Source organism: Oncorhynchus mykiss, chromosome 12, assembly GCF_057628025.1.
Source record: "Oncorhynchus mykiss isolate SJ-2025 chromosome 12, ASM5762802v1, whole genome shotgun sequence".
Taxonomy (NCBI): domain Eukaryota; kingdom Metazoa; phylum Chordata; class Actinopteri; order Salmoniformes; family Salmonidae; genus Oncorhynchus; species Oncorhynchus mykiss.
Window position 1 is genome coordinate 19,240,372 of NC_143033.1, and position 24,317 is coordinate 19,264,688.

At 41.7% G+C, this 24,317-nt stretch overlaps 1 protein-coding gene and 1 long non-coding RNA gene across 2 annotated transcripts; both read right to left on the reverse strand.

Moving 5' to 3' along the window:
• Positions 1-12,736: 12,736 nt before the first annotated feature.
• On the reverse strand, positions 12,737-16,020 carry LOC118937637 (uncharacterized). Its single transcript, XR_005034901.2, has 3 exons — positions 15,914-16,020; positions 13,558-13,661; positions 12,737-12,829 (listed from the first exon to the last, which is right to left on the reverse strand). It is a non-coding gene; the product is annotated as an uncharacterized LOC118937637 (long non-coding RNA).
• A 2,773-nt stretch (positions 16,021-18,793) lies between these two features.
• ccdc80l2 (coiled-coil domain containing 80 like 2) lies at positions 18,794-24,097 on the reverse strand. Its single transcript, XM_021622924.3, has 8 exons — positions 23,985-24,097; positions 22,331-23,783; positions 22,091-22,247; positions 21,359-21,492; positions 21,069-21,211; positions 20,629-20,732; positions 20,385-20,465; positions 18,794-19,638 (listed from the first exon to the last, which is right to left on the reverse strand). Exons 2-8 carry the CDS (start codon positions 23,507-23,509, stop codon positions 19,337-19,339), a joined length of 2,100 nt encoding a protein of 699 aa, XP_021478599.2. The 5' UTR covers positions 23,510-23,783; positions 23,985-24,097; the 3' UTR covers positions 18,794-19,336.
• Positions 24,098-24,317: the final 220 nt, after the last annotated feature.

The window sequence follows — 24,317 nt, forward strand, 5'->3', positions numbered from 1 at the left end:
ATTCTTTTGGAACTTTTGTGAGTGTAATGTTTGTGGTTAATTTTGACTGTTTATTTCACTGTTGTTTATTATCTATTTCACTTGATTTGGCAATGTCAACATATGTTTCCCATGCCAATAAAGCCCTTTGAATTGAATTGAATTTATATATTGACAGACAGACAATAAAATAGGAGGTAAAGAATATTAAGTTTGCATGAAAACACTTGTGCCCCTGGTACTGATGGAGAAAATAAAAATATACGAATATGTTTCGCATAATTTTTTCATTAAGCAGTTTACAAAAAGTAGCTTACAAAAACTTCTGCAGGTTTCCTGTGATTCTTTGTGAAGGAATTGTGCAGGTGTCTCTTGCATGACTAGTCCTACAGAAATTTTGAAAATCTACATAACTACATATCCTCCAGCAATCCTGCAGGGCCAAAGGCTGCATGTGTAATATGTGTAGTGGAGGAAGGAGTCAGACGCAGGAAACAGAGAGTTCAGAGTAGCGCTACTTCTTTATTCACCAACCAGGTGAAAACAGACGCCACTCAAAACAAATGCCCCTTAAAACTTGTTGAGGATAGGGGGCAGTATTTTCACTTTGGATGAATTGCATGCCCATAGTGAACTGCATCCTACTCTGTCCTAGATTGCTAATATATGCATTTTATTCTTACTATTGGATAGAAAACACTGAAGTTTCTAAAACTGTTTGAATTATGTCTGTGAGTATAACAGAACTCATAGGGCAGGCAATCTTCCAAACAAGAAGTGAAATTCTGAATGTGGGGCAACTTTGACGTCATCGCCCCCTCCTTTCCCAACAATATATGGCTCTGGTAGCACTTCCTACGCCTTCCACTAGATGTCCTCATTCAGTAGAAAGTGGAATGGAGCATTTGCTGTGAACTTTGACCGAATGGGAGGGGAAATAGTCAGTGTCCTGACAGAATGCCATTTTCCTGTGGCGCATTTCTCTGTGGATGCCACCGTTGTTCCATTTGGCTGCAGCTGAAAACGTATGATCCGGTTGGAACGTTATAGGATATATATGAAAATAACATCCTGAAGATTGATTCTCTACTTAGTTTGACCAGTTTATTCGACCTGGAATTTATATTTTTGAAGTTTTCGAGCGAGTTATCCTGGACCAGCAGTCAGTTTTTGGGCACGTGAGCTGAAAGTGATAGCAAATGCAGCTAATTGGACACTAGTATTGGACATTACGGAACAAAACAACAATTTATTGTGGAACTAGGAGTCATTGCACTGCCTTCTGATGAAAGATCATCAAAGGTAAGGGAATATTTATGTTGTAATTTCGTATTTCTGTTGACTCCAACATGGCGGAGAAATACTTTTACGTCTGAGCGCTGTCTCAGATTATTGCAATGTTAGGCTTATTCCGTAACGTTTAAAAAAAATCTGACACAGCGGTTGCATTAAGAACCAGTGTATCTTTAATTATATGTAGAACATGTATCTTTAGTCAAAGTTTATGATGAGTATTTCTGTTATCTGGCGTAGCTTTCTATAATTCCTCCGGATATTTTGGAGGCAGTTCTGAACATGGCGTCAATGTAAACCAAGATTTGTGGATATAAATATGCATATTATCGAACAAAACATAAATGTATTGTGTAACATGATGTCATATGAGTGTCATCTGATGAAGATTTTCAAAAGGTTAGTGATTCATTTTATCTCTAATCCTGCTTTTGTGACTATCTTTGGCTGGAAAAAATGGCTGCGTTTTCCCTTTGATTTGGTGGTGGTCTAACATAAATATATGTTGTGTTTTCACTGTAAAACATTTTTTAAAAATCGGACATGGGTAGATGAACAAGATGTTTATCTTTCATTTGAGGTATTGGAATTGTTAATGTGTGGAAGTTAAATATTTCTAAAGAATATTTTTGAATTCACTGCGCCACCTCTCCAAGACACTATTCCGGTCGTTTATGAACCCCTCGACCAAGCGTGTGATTGTTTCCAAGTCTACACGTGGGGCATTTTCATAGTTTTGAGTCACGCCTTTGGCTTTCAACACCACGTGATTGTCTTTTGTCCTAAAAGCATAGCTTTTGGGACCACAGGAGGACCATTCTGTGATATGGTCACCATCTCTGTGTTCACTCGTTAAACGACCCAGATAGTTGCTAAACAAATTCCAAAAATTCTTCAGGGTCTTTAATGATCGACATTGTTAGCATATTGCAACTCTTACGAAAGCTTCCCCCAAAGCAAGTTTAAGTACAATTTCGACACATTTATTTTGGTTTTGTTGACCTCTATTCTGTCAGGGTCAAGAAGTATGCCTTCTCTGTCGTGATAGTCTTGAATGTACTTGTCTTTGCTCTCTTGATCTGTGACCGATGCAGGATAGCCTGAAGCCATTTGCTTGCTCAAGAAGGTCTTGATGTACTCTTTAAAAAGAGTGTCTGATTTGCTGGAAAAGTTCCACACTTCAAAGATTTTGACCACACGATACCCCATCTCTAGAGCCTTAGAGAATTCAACTGTGACCCCTACACCTATCAGGGCTCTTTCTTGATCTGAGTGATCACAAGGGTTTTCCTGGTTGTTGTTTTCACTGCAGGTCCGACAAAGGGGAAAGACAAGTTTTCCATGAGGTCCCTTGTAAGGCAATACTGGTATAAACAAACCCCTAGGAGGGAAGACAGTTGCTTTGATCAGACCAAAATAGTTTTGGGGTAAGTCAAAGTCGCGGTGAATAATTTCAGGATGACACTTAGGATAGCATGAGGAACTCATTACATGAGGATAAAGGGATGTAAAATCGACATATCCTATTGTCTCGTCGGGTTGCGCTACATGCCTCAATGTCAAAGCATTGGTACGGCCTCCATACAAGTTTGTCGTGGTTCCAAGGGTTCTGGTGTGTCAAAGCTGGAAAGGAAGGCTCGAACATGAGGATCAGACTTTTTGATTGCGATCCATTCCTGCTCCCACATCACATTCACTTTTAACCCGCAAGTAGCCTGTAAAGAATCAAATTTGTCTTGAAACTCTTGGCACATTTCCCCAAAAGTGTTTTGGGTTAGGACACACGTGGCCTGGGGAACAAATCAAGATGTTCAACCGTGGAAGAAACAACCGTTGTACTCAAACACGGTCTCAACACCGTCAATCTGTGTGTATCCATCTACATGATAAGACCCAAACATTTTCTCACCCCTATTCAAAGCATGTTGAATAAAAATGTATTTATCCTGGGCCAAGTACTCCAACCATTGAATGGACCCACTAGAGTATGACTTGAATTGGCGTCGGTAGTTGTCAGGCGAGGAGATAGCTATAGATGCTGTAGGTAGAAAGTGTGTACGATAGGTTTTCATGCATGCCGATGCAATAGTTGTACAACTCCAGGGGTCAATGCCTGAATCTTTGATTACCTCTTCTCTGAATCTGAGGCATCCTTCACGAAGTATAACCACATCATTGTCACAGTATGATTCCATCTCTTTATGGAGATCAAAGGTGCTATGTCTTACTGTCTCGTACTACGTCATGAATCTTTCTCCCTCTTTGGGAGACATTTGATCACACCCGTACATTTCGGGGCTGGGATAAGATCCGATATAATGTAGATTCTCCTCAGATATGAAGAAGTGGGGAAACCAACCTTTCACAGAGTTTTCAAACCCTAAGGCCTCTGGCATTTGAGCCAATCTCATGGGTAAGAAGCTTAAACTGTCAATGTATCTCTGGTTTTGGGTGGGGTCTAAAAAACACAAGATTTTACTACCTTGAGCTATGACACTGGGTGCAACGCCTTGCTGTATCAAGGGGTTCAGAAGAAGGTAGGAGTCATAGGCTCTAGAATTGTACACTATAAACGTGAAGTTTCTGTACTGGGGTTTTCTAAAGTGTTTTAGAAAGAGCAGTGCACAATTGGGCCCCTCTGCCGACCACTTTTCACCCTTGAAAGTCATGATAGATACAAAACTAGGCAAATGAACCTCTGATTGCTGATTGCTGATTTGTCTCCAAATCATAGGCCTGAATATAACACTCGTGTGGCACTTCTTGAACCACTTCAGCGTCTCTGCTTTTCAAAGGCCCTTTACAGATTGGGCAATGTATGATTCCACACACATGAGTTTTAGGGCTATCTATTTTAAGGTTGTAATTGCAATAGCATTTTGGACATTTCTTGTTAATGTCACAACTGCTTACAGATTTACAGGTCTTGGGGTGCCATGTTTCAATTTTGTGTTTTATTCGTAACAGTAGGCCGAACGACATGTGCGCTGACAATCCACACAGGGTGTCAGGTTTAAGGGCTGCATCTGACAATTTTCATCCAGACATACTGAACAGTTATAATGGCACGAGTCCCCCTCATTTTGGGTGTAGCTGGTATGGCAGGATGGACACACATATGGTACACCTAAAAACGCGGTGAGGTTGGTAATAGCATAATAGTGGGTGTTTTGCACATAAAAGTACAGAATCTGAGGATGAGGTTGGGGGTTGTTTTGGAATTTCAAGAGAAATGGGTCTACTGTGGTACAAAACCACAGTCTTGATGGTCAGAGAGTTTTCAAATTTGACTATGTCCGAGAAAGCCACCGCATCCTGTATACCTAGACCCACGGCCGTTTGGAGCTCTCTAGCCTTGTGTAACGCCGCTAGATCTGTACACCCAGGGTTGAGTAAATGTGCTAGGCCTATTGCAAGCATAGCTTATTACCAGGATTGTGAACGTTTATGAGATATGCCCGTTTCCTTCTCTGACCCCCGCCACCCAGGGTTTAACGTATTATTTGCACTACAAGCTCAAGGGTCCTATCGGCTATGACGGATAAATTTGAGCTATAAATTGTTCAAGATCTGCTTCGCCATTGGGTAAAATAAGAGAGAGCCTGCATAACACTATCTCCACAAATTCCCGACTGTTGATGGAGTTTAGCTTTAAAGGAATGATTAGAATACTCCACTCAGAAACCATATAATTGTAGAAATTGACTAGAATCATAAAATTATAATTAATAATGATGTGTGTAGTTTTAGTCAGTCGAACAATATGACTATTATAGTGTCGCTATAAAATGAAGGTCCTTGTACTGTGCACGCCAGAACGTTCCCGTGAAAAAACACAGACTGTCTGAGTTCGGTGCCAACCTGACTAGAGATTTGGGAGAGAACGGGACATCTCAAGGACAAGGTCTCCCTAAACTCTGTCGGCTGAGTAGTGAGACAGTATGTGCATAGGATACCTTCTGTTTTGTGTAGAAGTATGTGTGTGCGTATGTTTGTGTGAATGTGTGAGCGTATGTTTGTGTGAATGTGCGTGAGAAGCCAATACAAAATGAATTGTTTTGTACAACAGGCTAGTGTGCTCTCGTAAATACATTTTCTGACTATTGTAGCTGGCCCTTCATTTCAACCAGTTTCTTACAAATTCTGGGTTTCAGGCTGAGTAATTAATTCAATTGGGTTTATGGACATTGAGAACATAATTCTCGTGACAAAGACATCATGAGGTTCGCCATAATATCTTGCCCTGTCTAACAGTTCATTCAGAGTATCCAGGATCATCACATAAAACACTGCATAGTCAAGATTCTGATTCACCCATGTGAAATTGAAAAATTGTCGAATCTCTGTATTGCTGAATTTATTTCGGTACACAACCCGGACACTTCTATCAATACCATCTCCCTCCTGATATATTTGACAATTTTCCAATTCCTCAAAAACATCGTATTGCATTTCAGACTCTTCGGACATGGGCGTTAATGGCGGGGTTTGTGGGGGGTTCGGTGTGGAAGATCTTAGACTCTCATTCATCTGGTTAATTAACGATATGAGGGCGTCCGGGATCTGGGTTAACAGGTTTTCATCGGTCGCCCCTGACTCTTTCATACGATTAATTATTTCTATGAGTTCGGGCGGTATCTGGGATAACAGGGTTTCATCTATCGGCATCATGTCTGTTACCCCAGCCTCATTCATGTGGTTAATTATAGCTTGGAGTTCGGGCGGTATCTGGGATAACAGGGTTTCAACTGTCTCAATTATGTCTGTTGGCTCTGACATTTGGATAATTAATGATGTGTGTTCTTGTGGTATTCTAGAAGGATACATGTTACATATATGTTTTTAGCGCCTGTATTTGCGTTTTTTAATCGGATTGCTGTTTAACAAACGTGGCATTATTCTATACCAGAAGGATAGATCCTGACAGTATTGTCGCTCGAGTAAATCCCCCATTCGTTTGTGGAGCAAAACCTTTCGGGATTTTAGAGCCCTGGAAAAGGCTGTAAAAAACCTAGCTTGTTCTATTTCAGGTTTGGGTGTTTCCACCAAAGAATTGGAGGAATCAATAAGGTTGGCCGCCTCCCATAATAACAGCCCGTCTACCTCTGAAATGTCATTTAAAACGATGAAATCCTCCGGTTTCGTTGTTTCATTGTGAATGTCCGGTGAGCCGAAATCCTCCGCATGCTCTAGGTGTGTGAGGTCTTCTGCACTAGATGTCAACAGTCAATAGAACTTTGTCTGATGACACTAATGTGAAGGGGGGTCGAATGACACAGGAAATAGTCACCACTGCCACGAGTTGACCATGCATTCACCAAGCGCTTTCACAGCGGAAGGACCTGCGTTCCACCGGTCATCTGAAGTCATTCTAATTCTCCGGTTGGAACGTTATTCAAGATATATGTAAACAAAATTCTAAAGATTGATTCAGTACATCGTTTGAAATGTTTCTACTGACTGTTACGGAACTTTGGACATTTCGTCACGTTATAGTGGATGCGCTTTGTGACTTTGTAATTGTTTACCAAATGCGCTAACCAAAGTAGCTAATTGGACATAAATAACGGACATTTTCGAACAAATTCATTTATTGTGGACCTGGGATTCCTAGGACTGCATTCTGATGAAGTTCATCAAAGGTAAGGAAACATTTATCATTTATTTTCTGGTTTCTGTTGACTCCAACATGGCGGCTAATTTGGCTTCTGTTCTGATTACCTTTAAAATTATACAAAATGTCAAATACATTTCAGATATAATGCTATATATTAACAATACATAATTAAATTACCTCTGCTTTTTTGACGAGGGCTGTTCTGACGAATCGCAGAAACCGGGGGCTCTTGACTTTTTTCACCAGGTATTCCAGATTCTGCCAGGCATGTCTCGTTGGAGTCTGAAAAAACATTATTAGTCATTGTTTTAACATATCAATCATCAAAAAAATGTATAAATAATTAAATATGTATAACTAATAATATACACTGCTCAAAAAAATAAAGGGAACACTTAAACAACACAATGTAACTCCAAGTCAATCACACTTCTGTGAAATCAAACTGTCCACTTAGGAAGCAACACTGACAATAAATTTCACATGCTGTTCTGCAAATGGAATAGACAGCAGGTGGAAATTATAGGCAATTAGCAAGACACCCCCAATAAAGGAGTGGTTCTGCAGGTGGTGACCACATACCACTTCTCAGTTCCTATGCTTCCTGGCTGATGTTTTGGTCACTTTTGAATGCTGGCGGTGCTTTCACTCTAGTGGTAGCATGAGACGGAGTCTACAACCCATACAAGTGGCTCAGGGAGTGCAGCTCATCCAGGATGGCACATCAATGCGAGCTGTGGCAAGAAGGTTTGCTATGTCTGTCAGCGTAGTGTCCAGAGCATGGAGGCGCTACCAGGAGACAGGCCAGTACATCAGGAGACGTGGAGGAGGCCATAGGAGGGCAACAACCCAGCAGCAGGACCACTACCTCCGCCTTTGTGCAAGGAGGAGCAGGAGGAGCACTGCCAGAGCCCTGCAAAATGACCTCCAGCAGGCCACAAATGTGCACCTGTCTGCTCAAACAGTCAGAAACAGACTCCATGAGGGTGGTATGAGGGCCCGACGTCCACAGGTTGGGGTTGTGCTTACAGCCCAACACCGTGCAGGACATTTGGCATTTGCCAGAGAACACCAAGATTGGAAAATTTGCCACTGGCGCCCTGTGCTCTTCACAGATGAAAGCAGGTTCACACTGAGCACATGTAACAGACGTGACAGAGTCTGGAGACGCCGTGGAGAACGTTCTGCTGCCTGAAACATCCCCCAGCATGACCGGTTTGGCGGTGGGTCAGTCATGGTGTGGGGTGGCATTTCTTTGGGGGGCCGCACAGCCCTCCATGTGCCTGCCAGAGGTAGCCTGACTGCCATTAGGTACCGAGATGAGATCCTCAGACCCCTTGTGAGACCATATGCTGGTGCGGTTGGCCCTGGGTTCCTCCTAATGCAAGACAATGCTAGACCTCATGTGGCTGGAGTGTGTCAGCAGTTCCTGCAAGAGGAAGGCATTGATGCTATGGACTGGCCCGCCCGTTCCCCAGATCTGAATCAAATTGAGCACATCTGGGACATCATGTCTCGCTCCATCCACGCCCGCCACGTTGCACCACAGACTGTCCAGGACTTGGCGGATGCTTTAGTCCAGGTCTGGGAGGAGATCCCTCAGTAGACCATCCACCACCTCATCAGTTGCATGCCCAGGCGATGTAGGGAGGTCATACAGGCACGTGGAGGCCACACACACTACTGAGTCTCATTTTTACTTGTTTTAAGGACATTACATCAAAGTTGGATCAGCCTGTAGTGTGGTTTTCCACTTTAATTTTGAGTGTGACTCCAAATCCAGATCTCCATGGGTTGATAAATTTGATTTCCATTGATAATTTTTCTGTGATTTTTTTGTCAGCACATTCAACTATGTAACGAAAAAAGTATTTAATAAGAATATTTCATTCATTCAGATCTAGGATGTGTTATTTTAGTGTTCCCTTTATTTTTTTGAGCAGTGTATAATATATACAGTGCCTTGCGAAAGTATTCGGCCCCCTTGAACTTTGCGACCTTTTGCCACATTTCAGGCTTCAAACATAAAGATATAAAAACTGTATTTTTTTGTGAAGAATCAACAACAAGTGGGACACAATCATGAAGTGGAACAACATTTATTGGATATTTCAAACTTTTTTAACAAATCAAAAACTGAAAAATTGGGCGTGCAAAATTATTCAGCCCCCTTAAGTTTACTTTGTAAACTTAACTTGTAAGTTTAACTTAACTTAACTTAACTTGTATACTTTGTAGCGCCACCTTTTGCTGCGATTACAGCTGTAAGTCGCTTGGGGTACGTCTCTATCAGTTTTGCACATCGAGAGACGGATTTTTTTTTTCCATTCCTCCTTGCAAAACAGCTCGAGCTCAGTGAGGTTGGATGGAGAGGATTTGTGAACAGCAGTTTTCAGTTCTTTCCACAGATTCTTGATTGGATTCAGGTCTGGACTTTGACTTGGCCATTCTAACACCTGGATATGTTTATTTTTGAACCATTCCATTGTAGATTTTGCTTTATGTTTTGGATCATTGTCTTGTTGGAAGACAAATCTTCGTCCCAGTCTCAGGTCTTTTGCAGACTCCATCAGGTTTTCTTCCAGAATGGTCCTGTATTTGGCTCCATCCATCTTCCCATCAATTTTAACCATCTTCCCTGTCCCTGCTGAAGAAAAGCAGGCCCAAACCATGATGCTGCCACCACCATGTTTGACAGTGGGGATGGTGTGTTCAGCTGTGTTGCTTTTACGCCAAACATAACGTTTTGCATTGTTGCCAAAAAGTTCAATTTTGGTTTCATCTGACCAGAGCACCTTCTTCCACATGTTTGGTGTGGCAAACTTTAAACAACACTTTTTATGGATATCTTTAAGAAATGGCTTTCTTCTTGCCACTCTTCCATAAAGGCCAGATTTGTGCAATATACGACTGATTGTTGTCCTATGGACAGAGTCTCCCACCTCAGCTGTAGATCTCTGCAGTTCATCCAGTGATCATGGCCCTCTTGGCTGCATCTCTGATCAGTCTTCTCCTTGTATGAGCTGAAAGTTTAGAGGGACGGCCAGGTCTTGGTAGATTTGCAGTGGTCTGATACTCCTTCCATTTCAATATTATCGCTTGCACAGTGCTCCTTGGGATGTTTAAAGCTTGGGAAATCTTTTTGTATCCAAATCCGGCTTTAAACTTCTTCACAACAGTATCTCGGACCTGCCTGGTGTGTTCCTTGTTCTTCATGATGCTCTCTGTGCTTTTAACGGACCTCTGAGACTATCACAGTGCAGGTGCATTTATACGGAGACATGATTACACACAGGTGGATTGTATTTATCATTATTAGTCATTTAGGTCAACATTGGATCATTTAGAGATCCTCACTGAACTTCTGGAGAGAGTTTGCTGCACTGAAAGTAAAGGGGCTGAATAATTTTGTACGCCCAATTTTTCAGTTTTTGATTTGTTAAAAAAGTTTGAAATATCCAATAAATGTCGTTCCACTTCATGATTGTGTCCCACTTGTTGATTCTTCACGAAAAAATACAGTTTTATATCTTTATGTTTGAAGCCTGAAATGTGGCAAAAGGTCGCAAAGTTTTTAGATAATATTAACATATTTTTATCCGAGTTATATATACATTTTAAATTATAAGAATACGTACATTTGACATATTTCCTAAAAAATCATTGCCCCCCGTTTAAAAAAAACATATCACGTCGGTTTAATATTCCAATAATATCAATAATATCCATACCATTCCCTGAAAATACCTAGCCTTCAAATCAAATATATTATTTTCACTGAGTTATTTTCACTAACTCACCTTCAGAAAGCTCCATTAGGACGGATTCACGGATGATCTTTTAGCTGTTCTGGGCTGTTGGCCTGGTGTCTGGAGTTAAGCTTTTGGCCATTCGTACAGAGGGGATAGTATCTGTTTCACTAGCCTCGCTCCGCGGTCTTGGCTCAAAGGAGAGATATTCTGTAATGATCTTACAGAGCGGGGATGACGTTTTTTTCGGGTGGCAGGACCTCGGAATGTTTAGAGACCCCAAAACAACAGGTGGAGAGAGATAGAGCCTTGGGTGCAAATGCCATGGCATTGTTGAACACACACCCCCACCCCCTTTTGTTTTGAAACACACACACACCTACACTCGCACGCAGACGCCCGCACACACATATTTTCCGAAATGATTTTTCTCAGAGACATGCATGATGATAGATCTAAAAGACAGAGCCCCTTCGTTAAAGGTGAGATACCTCTTTAAAACAATTTATTTAATTCATTATATTTAGACAATACAGTGTAAAACATGTTATAATCAATTTAACATTTTTACTATTAATTTATTACAGATAAAGGGGCCGGTTAGCCCTGACCCCCATCCGTCTCCAATTCACCCACGTCAAGACATGCTCTCTTGCTCTCAGGATATTCCACAAACTCTCCGTCAAGGCTCCGTAAGTTTTCACTCCAGGGATAGATCAAACGTCTGGCATGTAGATCCTGGGTATGTTTTAAGGATAGACGTGGCCAGCGCCGTAATTGTTCACGATTTTGGAAAAGACTGTCCAGCTTATTCATCAGGGTTATGTATATAGGGTAATCAATCCATTTAAAGCTAAACACTGACGTAAAAAAGTTTACATCCTTGCAGGCTTTGGAAAATACATATGAACTGACAGACTTCGTCGCATTTGTTCACTATCAAATTGTTCACATGCTAAAATTGTCACTTTGGAGTCGGGGCTATACGCTATTGAAGCGATTCTTATGGCCTTCAAATCACTGCGCCAGCACACAAGTTCTTCTATTGCATTTCCTGGCAGGGTTGTACTGCTCAGGGCCTGTTCAATTTGACAGAGCGCTAGCCTTATCTTGAGCCATTCTCTCATACGCAGCGCAGGAGGAAAAACTCCCGGGTTTTGCATGATAAAGGTGTTTGGGGCCGCTGTCTGTGAATATCTTAACAGTAGAATCCTCCGGTTGGAATATGTAAGACATATGTCCATCACTCGTATCCAAAACTCCTTTAAAACATTCAGGGGCCTCACACAAAACGTCCTCAGTGCTTTTATCATTGGGTTCGTGACAAGAGATGCATAGCACCCCGAGACATACTTTTCTGTTTAATGTTCTGGGTTTTATTTTTAAAATCTTGTTTAGTGTTCTGGGCTTTATTTATAATGCGTCTGCATCCCCCCCCCCCCCCCCCCCCCCCCCCCCCCCACACACACACACATTCCTGCTTCATAGACAACAACCCTAAGGGCAATAAAATAGGGTGGATGTGGGGTCATCCTCTTTGAAAAGTTCAAACACAACCCCCCCCAGTTCAACCAGGTCCCTACACATAAATCATCATGACAACTTCAAAGGTATAGATGCAATATAGATATAAATTAACACACCCTCTAACACGTGACAACAGGAACAGGATGTCCTGGCCGGATACCCATATTTGGGTATGTACGCGTCATCTGGACATAGGGTCATAAATCAGTCTACTTTATTCTCTCTATAGTATACCGGATGGATTCTACAATACAACAAGATCTAGGGGAACTACTGAACAGCAGGCTTTTGGGAACACTTACTTTGCATTTCCCTTTGGTCTCTTATTATTTTGTCTTACATTCTTTCTGTTCTGTCTTTTCCACCTCCTATCGTTTTTTCTCCTCCCTCTCTCTCTTCTTCTCCTGCTCCTTTGATTTCACTGCCTCTCTGATTATAAATAAGTGTCAGTTGTGTTAATGCTCACTAGAGGGCAGTGTTTATACAAAACTATAGACTTGTCTCAGACATCTCATCAGCTTTTGGGCACTGTCCTCTGTCTATGTCTAAAACCTGTTGCACGTTTCACAGATTGGTACAATAGAAAAAGTTGAATAGAACTTGGAGGGAATCTTTCTCACCATCTTTCATCAAGATCTTCATACATTTCATCACTTTCACTGTCCTATTGGATGAAAAAGATGCAGTCAGAATACTGGAGGGGTTGGAGGGCTGTTCATTAACCCCATATAATCTGTTACGTTCCCCAGTTTCTGTGTTGTGTTTGTTTTTTTGTATGTGTGTGTTTCAGGATGGCTTCCTGAAATTCCCCCAAGCAGCTGATTGGTCAGCCCTTTTTGCTAATTGGAGCTGACCCCGCCCTCTCGTCAGTGGATACAGCTGTATCCCATTACAGACTCCTTCTATATAAGCGAGTGTTCTGTTGCTACAGAGAGCTGAGGTTTATGTCCTGTATTTTGGAGAGTGAGAGTGAGAGTGAGAGTGAGAGTGAGAGTGAGAGTGAGAGTGAGAGTGAGAGTGAGAGTGAGAGTGAGAGTGAGAGTGAGAGTGAAATGTTATTGTTAAGTACTTTGTAGCCCCTGTATTAAGGTATGTGTGTTTTTGATTATTGAAATTGTTTACTCACATTTGTATTCTGTTTTTGTTCCCAGGGGGGAAGGGGAAGGCACCTAGGGAGTGTCTATACACACTAGGTAAGACCTGGGCGTACCTCCCCCTGTATTTTGGTTAGCGCACCAGGTGGTAAGTAGTGGGCAGGTAAGGTAGGAGAGAAGGCTTTGACATTTACTTTCTTTGCTTTGGTTCTGTTACAGCCCCTTTTCCCCAAATTTACCTTGTGAAGGAATAAATTCTCTGCTTTTGTCATCCTTACTCGCACCTACAATCCCATACCTTTTTCACTCCACGGAGAGTTGAATTCTAGCAGGGTGTTGCGTTCCCTCTTCCCAGAGGCGTACGTAACATCATCATAGTTCTCATCTGGGTCAGGTTGGATTCTGGAGGCAGAGTCACAAAGTCAGTCAACTGGCCAAAATGACTCAGCACAACACAATAGAAATAAGATCAGTGGACAAGTATCCCACTGGGCATAGACATCAATTCAATGTCGATTCCATGTTGGATCACTGTAATTTATTTGAAATGATGTGGAAACAACGTTGATTCAACCACTGTGTGCCCAGTGGGATTCAACGGTGAAAGTTACTGAAGGAAATAATGAATAGTAGGATATAAACAAAGAACTGGGTTTTGTGAAAGGGAAGGTGTGCTGTTTCTATGCTCTGAAGCAAGTACAGTGTGTCTCTAGAGCCTTATGTGCATTTTACTGGGAAGGACGGGCTCATGGTAATGGCTGGTGTGGAATGGTATCAAATACATCAAACATGGTTTCCATGGGTTTGATTCCATTCCATTAGCTCTGTTCTGGCCATTACTATGAGCCGTCCTCCCCTCAGCAGCCTCCTGTGATGTACTTCAATGCCAGTAGTGGTATTCTCAAATATCGTCCGGCTTTCACACGACTCTCCTCTGATTATCAGAGTCCGGCACTCACATGGCTTCTGGTGGTCGCGGGGGCAGGCTAGGGGCCATGGGTTGAGAGGGCAGGGGTGGGGCCATATGGTTACTGGGGTGAGAGGGCAGGGGTGGGGCCATATGGTTACTGGGGTGAGAGGGCAGGGGTGGGGCCATATGGTTACTGGGGTGAGAAGCAGGGTTTGGGGGAACAGATCCCTTCTTTTACCCAGCAGGACCTTCAGGGGAGACAATACAGGCCTTTAGATGACCTCCTCACGCATACAGTGAAGAAGGAAATTGCATGTACATGTTCATTTTCAAATCAGCTACATATAGGGATTGAATACAAGCATTTTTCTACACCCGCAATAACATCTGCAAAACTGGTATGCGACAAATACAAATTATTTTATTTGAATCAAGTCTCAGTCCAACTTGTTCTGTGGATGTTATTCTGTAGTTGAAAATGAGAATAGCAGAGTTTGAGATGACCCTTGTACTCTTGGATACCTGGTGACTGAATATGTTGATTTTCAACCTGCATGTAGGCAACAATCATTACTCAAATCAATAAATAGTGTCTGTAACAGCTTTGGCCTACATTCTCACCAGGGGGAGTGTGGAATTCACATTGGATTCTTCTCTCTGCTGACTAACAGTAATGCATGCAAACCATGCTGAAATCTGTCTTTAGTCAAAACCATATCCCCATGTGGATCCAAACCTGAAACCTTTCACTTGAATATGTGCCTGTTTAAAGATGAACTTCCCAGTTAGGGTGCAAACATCAGCTGTAGAAAGGAGGAAGAACAAAGAAAAACTAGAGGGAACTTATTTAGGGGAAGCATTAATTTCTGCATCTTTGGTTTTACATTTTGACATTAAATTACAGCACAGCTGCGTGTTTAACTTCACTTATTCTATATGTAACAGAGCTTATATAAAGCAACGCACTGTGCTGTAAACCAAATTCAACAGCTCTAATCTGTCTCTCAGTTGTCAGATTTTGGCCTCGTGACTTATTAGTTATGTTTGAGACAGAACACTTACCATCGGTACAAGCCTCTATGCCCTACTTGAACTTTTCCAAGTTGAACCTAGGAGGCCGACTGGGTTTGGCTGAGGCAGTCTCAAATGCCAGGATATTGGGCAGGGGGTTGTTGGCACCTTAATTGTGAAGAATGGGCTCATGGTAATGACTGGAGTGGAATTAGTGGCATGGTATCAAATATATAAAAAACATTGTTTACAGATGTTTGATGCCAGTCCATTTGCTCCGTTCAGGCCGTTATTATGAGCCGTTCTCCACAATTAAAGGTGCCTACAACCTCCTGTGGTACAGTGAAATTCTAACCTTGAGAGATCTTTCCAACAATGCAATGATAATAATAACATAGATAATAACTTAGATAACATAGATAACATTTTAAAAAATAAGTCTGAATAAAAACTATACAAGAACAACGATGAGAGTTAAAGAAACATGAGAATGCAAGTATATGTAGGTCAGTGCCAGTGCCTGTACTCAATGTACAGGGATACTGGAGTGGTCTAGGTTCTCCCCTCAGCACCCTCCTGTTCACTGTACTGTTTTACACCTGTTGTATCCTGTGCACATGGCAAATAAACTTTAAAAGTTGGAGCTAGTTATACAGTAGCTAATAAAGATACAGTACCATTTACTTCTTAGGGTCCCAACTCACGATGATATGATTGCAAGTCTGGTACTCACCATAGTGGGAACAGTCCAGGGTATCTATCTAGTCTGTACGTGGGCTGGTGGCCCTTGGGTAGAGGAGTGTCTTTGTTTGTGCATGTGAATGAGTTCCTCTGTGTGTGTGTGTATGTGTGTGTGTGTGTGTGTGTGTGTGTGTGTGTGTGTGTAAGCATTTGTGATCTCAGTGTCTGTGTGCTTTTAACAACTTCCCGTCTCTGCAGAGGGACTCCTGTTGAGGCATAAGTATGGCAGTCTCCTCCTCTGGACATACACTACCGGTCAAAGATTTTAGAACACCTACTCATTCAAGGGTTTTTCTTTATTTGTACTATTTTCAACATTGTGGAATGATAGTGACGACATCAAAACTATGAAATAACACATATGGATTAATGTAGTAACCAAAAAAGTGTTAAACAAATCAAAATACATATTTTTTTAGATTCTTCAAATAGCCACCTTTTGCCGTGATGACAGCTTTGCACACTCCCGGCAGTCTCTCAACCAGCTTCACCTAGAATGCTTTTCCAACAGTCCCATGTATGCTGAGCACTTGTTGGCTGCTTTTCCTTCACTCTGCGGTCCAACTCATCCCAAACCATCTCAATTTTGTTGAGGTTGGGGGATTGTGGAGGCCAGGTTATGTGATGCAGCACTCCATCACTCTCCTCCTTGGTAAAATAGCCCTTACACAGGGGTCATTGTCCTGTTGAAAAACAAACGATTGTCCCACTAAGCCCATCCAGATGGGATGGCGTATCGCTGCAGAATGCTGTGGTAGCCATGCTGGTTAAGTGTGCCTTGAATTCTAAATAAATCACAGACAATGTCACCAGAAAATCACACCCACACCATCACACCTCCTCCTCTGTTTTACGATGGCAAATACACATGCGGATATCATCCGTTCACCCACACCACGTCTCACAAAAACACGGCGGTTGGAACCAAAAATCTCCAATTTGTACTCCAGACCAAAGGACAAATTTTCACCGGTCTAATGTCTATTGCTCCTGCTTCTTGGCCCAAGTAAGTCTCTTCTTCTTATTGGTGTCCTTTAGTAGTGGTTTCTTTGCAGAAATTTGACCATGAAGGCCTGATTTACAGTCTCCTCTGAACAGTTGATGTTGAGATGTGTCTGCTACTTGAACTCTGTGAAGCATTTATTTGGGCTGCAATTTCTGAGGCTGGTAACTCTAATGAACTTATCCTCTGCAGCAGAGGTAACTCTGGGTCTTCCATTCCTGTGGCGGGCTTCATGAGAGCCAGTTTCCTCATAGCGCTTCATGGTTTTTGCCAATGCACTTGAAGAAACTTTCAAAGTTCTTGACATTTTCCGGATTGACTGACCTTCATGTCTGAAAGTAATGATGGACTGTTGTTTCCCTGCTTATTTGAGCTGTTCTCACCATAATATGGACTTGGTATTTTACCAAATAGGGCTATCTTCTGTATACCGTATCACAAAACTACTGATTGGCTCAAACGCATTAAGTAGAAAATAAATTCCACAAATGATCTTTTAACAAGCACACCTGTTAATTGAAATGCATTGCAGGTGACTACCTCATGAAGCTGGTTGAGAGAATACCAAGAGTGTGCAAAGCTGTCAAGGCAAAGGGTGGCTATTTGAAGAATCTCAAATGGAAAATATATGTATATTTGTTTAACTGTTTTTTGGTTACTACATGATTCCATGTGTGCTATTTCATAGTTTTGATGTCTTCACTATTATTTACAATGTAGAAAATAGTACAAATAAAGAAAAACCCTTGAATGAGTAGGTGTTCTTAAACTTTTGACCGGTAGTGTACATCATGCACTAGTATACAAAACCCTGTAATACAATTGACTGTATTATGTGACAAGAGGATCAGAGACACAAAGACGAAAGTCCACTGGCCAATACAGTCAAATCTGAGGGCTCGCCAATATGTGAATGAAGGATTGATGTTGTTGTTCATTGTTGAAAGAGACTGTGGAAATGAAATGAAAAGTGTCTGGGTGTATGCTGTGTGAAATTTTAGATAGTACCTAGCCAAGATCTTTAATGAAATAGATTGATCTGAAATAAACAACTGATTTGTCCAAACTGAAATAATGGAAAGATGAAGGTCTGTCTTTGACAGTTATTTACTGCAAATTTTTCCCGGCGTGCTGTAACTTTCTTTTTTACTATGTGCTGCACCCAGTTATCAGCGTCCATTTCAAAGCTGCTGAACACATGTTTTTTTCCCCCACAAATCCTACTTTAATTGCTCCCGGCATAGCTGAAAAACAACAGCCCAAAATCCAGGTCAAATACTGTACAACCATATTTCTTAGACCCATCTTATTTCTATTATATGTTTACTGATGTAAGATCTTAATTTGAGCCAGTTTGCTACAGCAGGAAAATAATCCTGACGCAACAGGGTTATAACTAATGGACATTTTTTGTAGGGGTTGATACATTTATCACAAGGGAAAGTGGAAATTACAAAAATCAGAAGCCCTTTTAATTCTTGAATACATTATACGTTTTGCATTTCCTGCATTGCAAAAAAGTTCACCTACAACAGGGTGATTAAATTAAGATCTTGCATCTGTAGGTCACGATGAAACACATTACTATTAGTTTACAGCTAATGACCTGACCTTCTGTTGTCAAACCAATTCCTATCCTACTACCTGGATATTGGTCTATAACAAACTGTAAGAGTTGGAGTTATTTTCCATGACAATGTAGACATGTGTGATTGATGTGGCCAAATAGGGGAGTTGTTGAAGCACACCTTCAGGCATACTTTTTCATTACTTTCTTTTTTACAGCTTTCCACGTCTGTAATTTTGAAAGAAACAGATGTCAACATCACAATTATAAAAACAAACCTTTTTTTAATTTCAAGAAACATATTAAGTATTTGAAGAGTTTATTTCCAAAACGTTACATCCATAAAATTTTTACATTTGTGTTTTTTAATCAGCAATGATTGCTTATGGGTACCATAATGTGTGTAATATATATATATATTTTTTTTTTGGGGGGGGGGAGGGGTAAAACAGTATATGTCCATTGTTTAGCTGGAATGGAAAGTTTGTATCCTGTATATCTGACTGTGATATGTGGTTGTCTCACCTAGTTATCTTAAGATGAATGCACTTACTGTAAGTAGCTCTGGATAAGAGCATCTGCTAAATGACTAAAATGTCAAATGTAAATGTTTTACATACAGATCTCATATTACTGTAGTGAATTATACATTTAAAAATGTCAAATTTTCAATTTACGTAATGTCGGCCATTTCTAACTACAAATGCCACGCCTCTGATAAATGTTTGCAAAAACATTTAAAATAAAAAGCCTTTCATGGTTCAATCTGTTATTGTGTCAAAGTTTTACCCACAACCATTCATTTGAGCTGACTGCCATGACGCCTTTGGGCTGTTTACTGTCCTTTACTCCTCTGACCTGTGGTAATCTGCTTCCTCATCATAACCTTGGTAACTACCGCCAGTGTCCTCAGGGCAGTGAATACCTAAAGTCCTCTGCAGCTTCTCTTCTTGCTGCCGCAGCTCCATGGAGTCCACCAGGTCATAGATGTTGGCCAGAGACCACATGGGCGAGGGGAACCAGGCTTTCACGTCCCCGTCCTTCCCCACCACCAGCATACTGAAGTACTCCCGGTTGATCTTCAGCTGGTCCTGGAGACCAGTGACCACGTCCCGTGACAAAGGCTCGTTCTCCGTTTGGCTCTTTCCTGTCAAGGATAAAGGAAAGGTGTTTGTCATGTTATTTCCCCATTATTGCCATCACCATTTGACTGTTAATAAATCAAATCATAGTTGATTGGTCACGTACAAAGATTTGCAGCTGTTATAGCAGGTGCAGCTAAATGCTTATGCTACTAGCTCCAACAGTGAAGGAGAACGTCTATCAAATACAATACAAATAATAAATCAATCTAAACAAGAAATCAAGAAATGACAGAACTGGTCAAATTATCAATCCAGAGTCGATATATTAGAGTGAGTATGAATCAGTGTGGGACATGACAGAAGAACATACTGCCATACCAAGCAAAAAGGCAGTAACTGCTCATAGTGTTGAACTGAAGAAAAAAAAGGCTTTTATTTACCCTGGTTTCACAGTAACTTTATGCAATTACTGCTAGCATAAACCAACATTTCTCCAGAACACAATACAATAGAGGCGGGATACTTGTCCACATGATTAAGCATGTATTTAATGTAGCAAAAATGACATTAACTCATTTTCGACCAAATGAGCAGTTACTGCCTTTCTGCTTGGTAGGGCAGCATAGACAGATTGTTTTTCCGTAGCATATCTCTTGGAAAAGGTCTGTGTATAGGAATGGTTAGATCATTCAAAGGGAGTTGGATTCCATTTCCTGCCCAACAACACAGAATGCATGACATGTTGACATTAACTGTTGACATTGTGTCAGTACACAGTATCATCTTTAGAGAAAACAAAAAAACTCACCATTGAGTGGAAACAGTTCCACAGTGCCTGAGGCGGTTGGTCCTGTTCCGATCAACTTCAACAAGGCAAAATGACGGACGCCTGTTGGAAAGACCAACAATGAAATGTAAGAATTTAGTAATTATTCTTCCATTACTTGTGACTGAGAACTATTGTGATAATAGCATAATGTTGCTGAGGTTAACCCACAATAACTTTTAGACTAGTCTGGTTGGAGATGTTTAACAGGGAGCCTAATACTAACCCATGGGACAGGCCTGTCCTCTCAGCCCCTGGAGCTGCTGTTGGAAGGAGTAGTCGTCCTCAGATGGAGTAGAGATGATCAGCAGTCTCCTTTTAGACATGAACCTGGTGGGGATAAATGTCTCTATTATTATCTGTACGCTACACTTGAAACATTATTATCTGTGCACGGCATTATAAAGCACTATAACCACTTCCTTTACATTTTAGTTAATCATTTAATGCAGAACAATTAGAGTTAAGTGCCTTGCTCAAGGGAACATCGACAGATTTTTCACCTAGTCGGTAAGGGTATTTGAACCAACAACCTTTTGTTTATTGGCCCAACACTCTTAACATTCAAGGCTACGTGCTGCCAAGTACTACAATGCTTTTTTGCAGCTTTAAAGTTTTTAAGTACTATGGTGTCATTACAGATACTGTGTAGTCTTAATCACATACCTCAACAATGCCCCGCCCTGTTCTTGGGATTTGGAGCAGGCCAGTGGAGTTTTTCTCTCTCTCTCCATTTCAGATCGTCGCGATGTAAAGGTGTCAACATATTCCATCAATGCAGATGAGGGTGGAGGTACATCAAATACTTCCTAAAAGGGATATAAATAATTAGGATACAAATACCACATACTGCATTTATAATTGGCACGTTAAGTACAATAAACATTTATACACTTTTCTGAGGAAAGTGATCTGTGTCATCAAAATATCACTGGCAAGATAGAGATTATGCTTACATTGGGTTTCAGGTCATAGTCAGTCATAGTCATAGAGAAAACCTTAGAGGACATCCCATACTGCTTCATCAGTTGAGAGATGAGATCTGGGTCAGTGAACTTCTCTGGTAGTGAGGTGAATGGCGTCTCAGAATCTGGAATATAGAAATGCAGTTTTACTGTATGAAAGCCCAAAGAGGAACCCGATTTTTTTGTTGAAGACATGATCTGCAACTTTGGCGGCTGCCAAGTATTTTTGAAACCTCCCACTTTGGGCTGAATGTGTGCATAATCTATGAGCACTATTACTGTCTTACCTTAACTATCTACGAAATCCCTAGTTTGAAAGCGACTGTTTTCTGGAAGCTGTGCTACGCTTTTTTCCCTACATTTTCCCCCACATGGGCCAACAACCTAGAAATTCAAATTCTAGTCAATGAGCTTCAGCCCCTCGACATTTGAGTAACAGCTAGAAATATGCTCACACAGCAGAGCGAGAAAGAGAGAGAAATGAAATGGTGCACATATAGATATCTGCACATATGTGATGCATTATGCAATTTTCGGGATCCACTTTTGGCTTGTGAGGGCTACTTTCAGAACTACTGGCTAAAAAGTATTTTTAAAAGTACAGGATCATCTCTTTAAGACTATAATGACACTATAGTTCTGAAGAGAATATGATATAGGATCAATGTAGTATCTATCTAAGGGAGATGGAGTCAGTAGACACAGACACACACATAGTAGTACCAAGTTGGTAGTGGTGCAGGGTGAGGGTAGTGTCAGGCCCTGAGCTCAGGATGGTTGCCGTAGTAACTTTTCTCAGGGCAAGGTCACAGAAATGAAGCTCGTTCTCCTCCCTCTGCTGGACATACTGAGGTGTGCTGGCACTGGGCGTGGCTATCACCTGTATCACAAATGGATGAACACATCTATCAAAAACAAACAGATTATTTGATATACTTAAAAGAGACCTATAAAAGCACATACCATAAGTCTTCTCTTCCCCTTCAAATGCTCGACAAAGTCCATCAGTGCTTTCTTATTGTTGTCATTCACTTCTCTGTGGTTTTTCTTCACTCTCCCTCTCCCTCTCCCTTTCTTCCCATCTTTCTTTCCCTTGCCTTTTTTGGGGGAGTTGTTTTTCTCCAAGGATTCTTCTCCCCCGCCAACGTTCTCTGGTTTATTATCTCTAGAGTTGGCTACAGTCTTTCTTTCTCTTTTCTCTACAGTAGAAGGATATGTGTTTATTTCTGTAAAAACATTTCCATTTTTCTTTTGGTTGTCCTTTCCCACAGCTTTGGAGTTTGCCTTCCCTGCGATGAATACTTGTGTTCCTTTTGAATCAGTGGTCGTCTTTCGAATGATGAACCTGGAGCGACCGCTGAGAATGTCCTGAATTTTGCTCTTCAGTGCAGCCTTCTTGGCCACAGTATTCCTCTGGGTGACAGAGGTAACGTTTCCCTGCATTTGGGGACTGAACACCTTCTTTTTCACAGGAATCTTTTTCTTCATCAGCCTCTTCTTGGTGATTTTACATTTCAGAGGGGAGCCCTTCCTGGTGAGTTTTTCCAGCTTGCGCAAGGGGAACTGATCAATGACCTCTAGGATGGCCTCCACACGGACAGGGTAGGGGAACCGCTCACTCACCCTAAGGTTCTTCTTCATGACTAGCATGGAGAAGCCTTGATCCCCCAGCTCAAGGTAATGCAGCAGCTTGGTGACCATGTCTGAGTCAATGCTCTCCATGGTGGCCTCTCCTTGGAAGGTGGTCTTCTGGATCCTGCCTTCCATCATGGCATTCTGGATGATGGTGACGATGAAGGTGTCCCTCTCAGCCAGGCGACAGTTCAGCCCCTCCTGCTCCATGTCCTGAATCTGTTTCTCCATCATGCGGAGGTAGTTGTCACTGTGCGACGGGGCCGTGATTACCCACAAACGCTTCTTACCTGCAAAATCAGCCAGGAATTCCTGTTCTGGGTCAAGGACTGTCCTGGTCTCATGGTCTCCCTCTCCGCCGTGATCATCCTCCGGAGCCAGGAGACCAGCAGGTTCTTTATACTGAGGTCTGGTCTTATGTCTTCCCTTCCCTGGCTGTGAGGCAGAAACCCCTAGGCTGTGACTACACAGAGACATAAGGACAAGCAGAGCACAGAGCAACCTAGACATCCTTGGTGGGGTGGTGGTCACTTTCTAATCCACAGGGAAACTGCCTTTAAGCAGACGCAGCACACAGCTGAAGTGATGATATCTCTCCCAAGCAGATTGGCTTGACTGGGGATAAGGAGGAATACTCCACGGCTCCTGGTTCACATTATACTCCAACGTTGTTACAGGAAACTCCTGGAATTTTTTCAACTTCAAAGCATTACTCTCTTAAGCAGCATGCTTGGTGGGAGCTCCTCTTCAGACTGAGACTGCCTTCAATGTGTTCGATGCTGAGCTATAGAATAACAGAGTGGAGGAGAAGAAAGGGTGAGAGCGGAGGGGGTACTGAAACCTGAGCTTTTACAAATTCCAACATAAAAACAGTGCAGGAACATAAACAAGCATGTATCTGTATTGTACATCTAAATTAAACACAGGATATATTTATTGAAATTAGAACATTAAATGTAAACATGCAGTGCACAGTAACACATACTTTCTTCCATTGTCGTGAACAAACATACTTGGGATCGTATTGCGATCCAGAGACGTTTGAGAGACAGACACAAGGCTTGTTTGGTGCTTCATGCCTTAAAGGCTGCCACATCTGGGGCCCATTATTACACAATACACCCCACAGTGCCTGGACTCCATGAGTGGACAAGATCCCAGCACAGCAGACCCAAGCTGGGGGAGAGAGAACGCTATGAATAGAATATGATTCACATTATTGCTGAGATTTAGAGAATGGCTTTGTTTGACAGGTTTGATCCCAGCATCTGTCAGATATTCAAGTGCGGACTTTATAGGTGCTAAATAGCAACAAGTA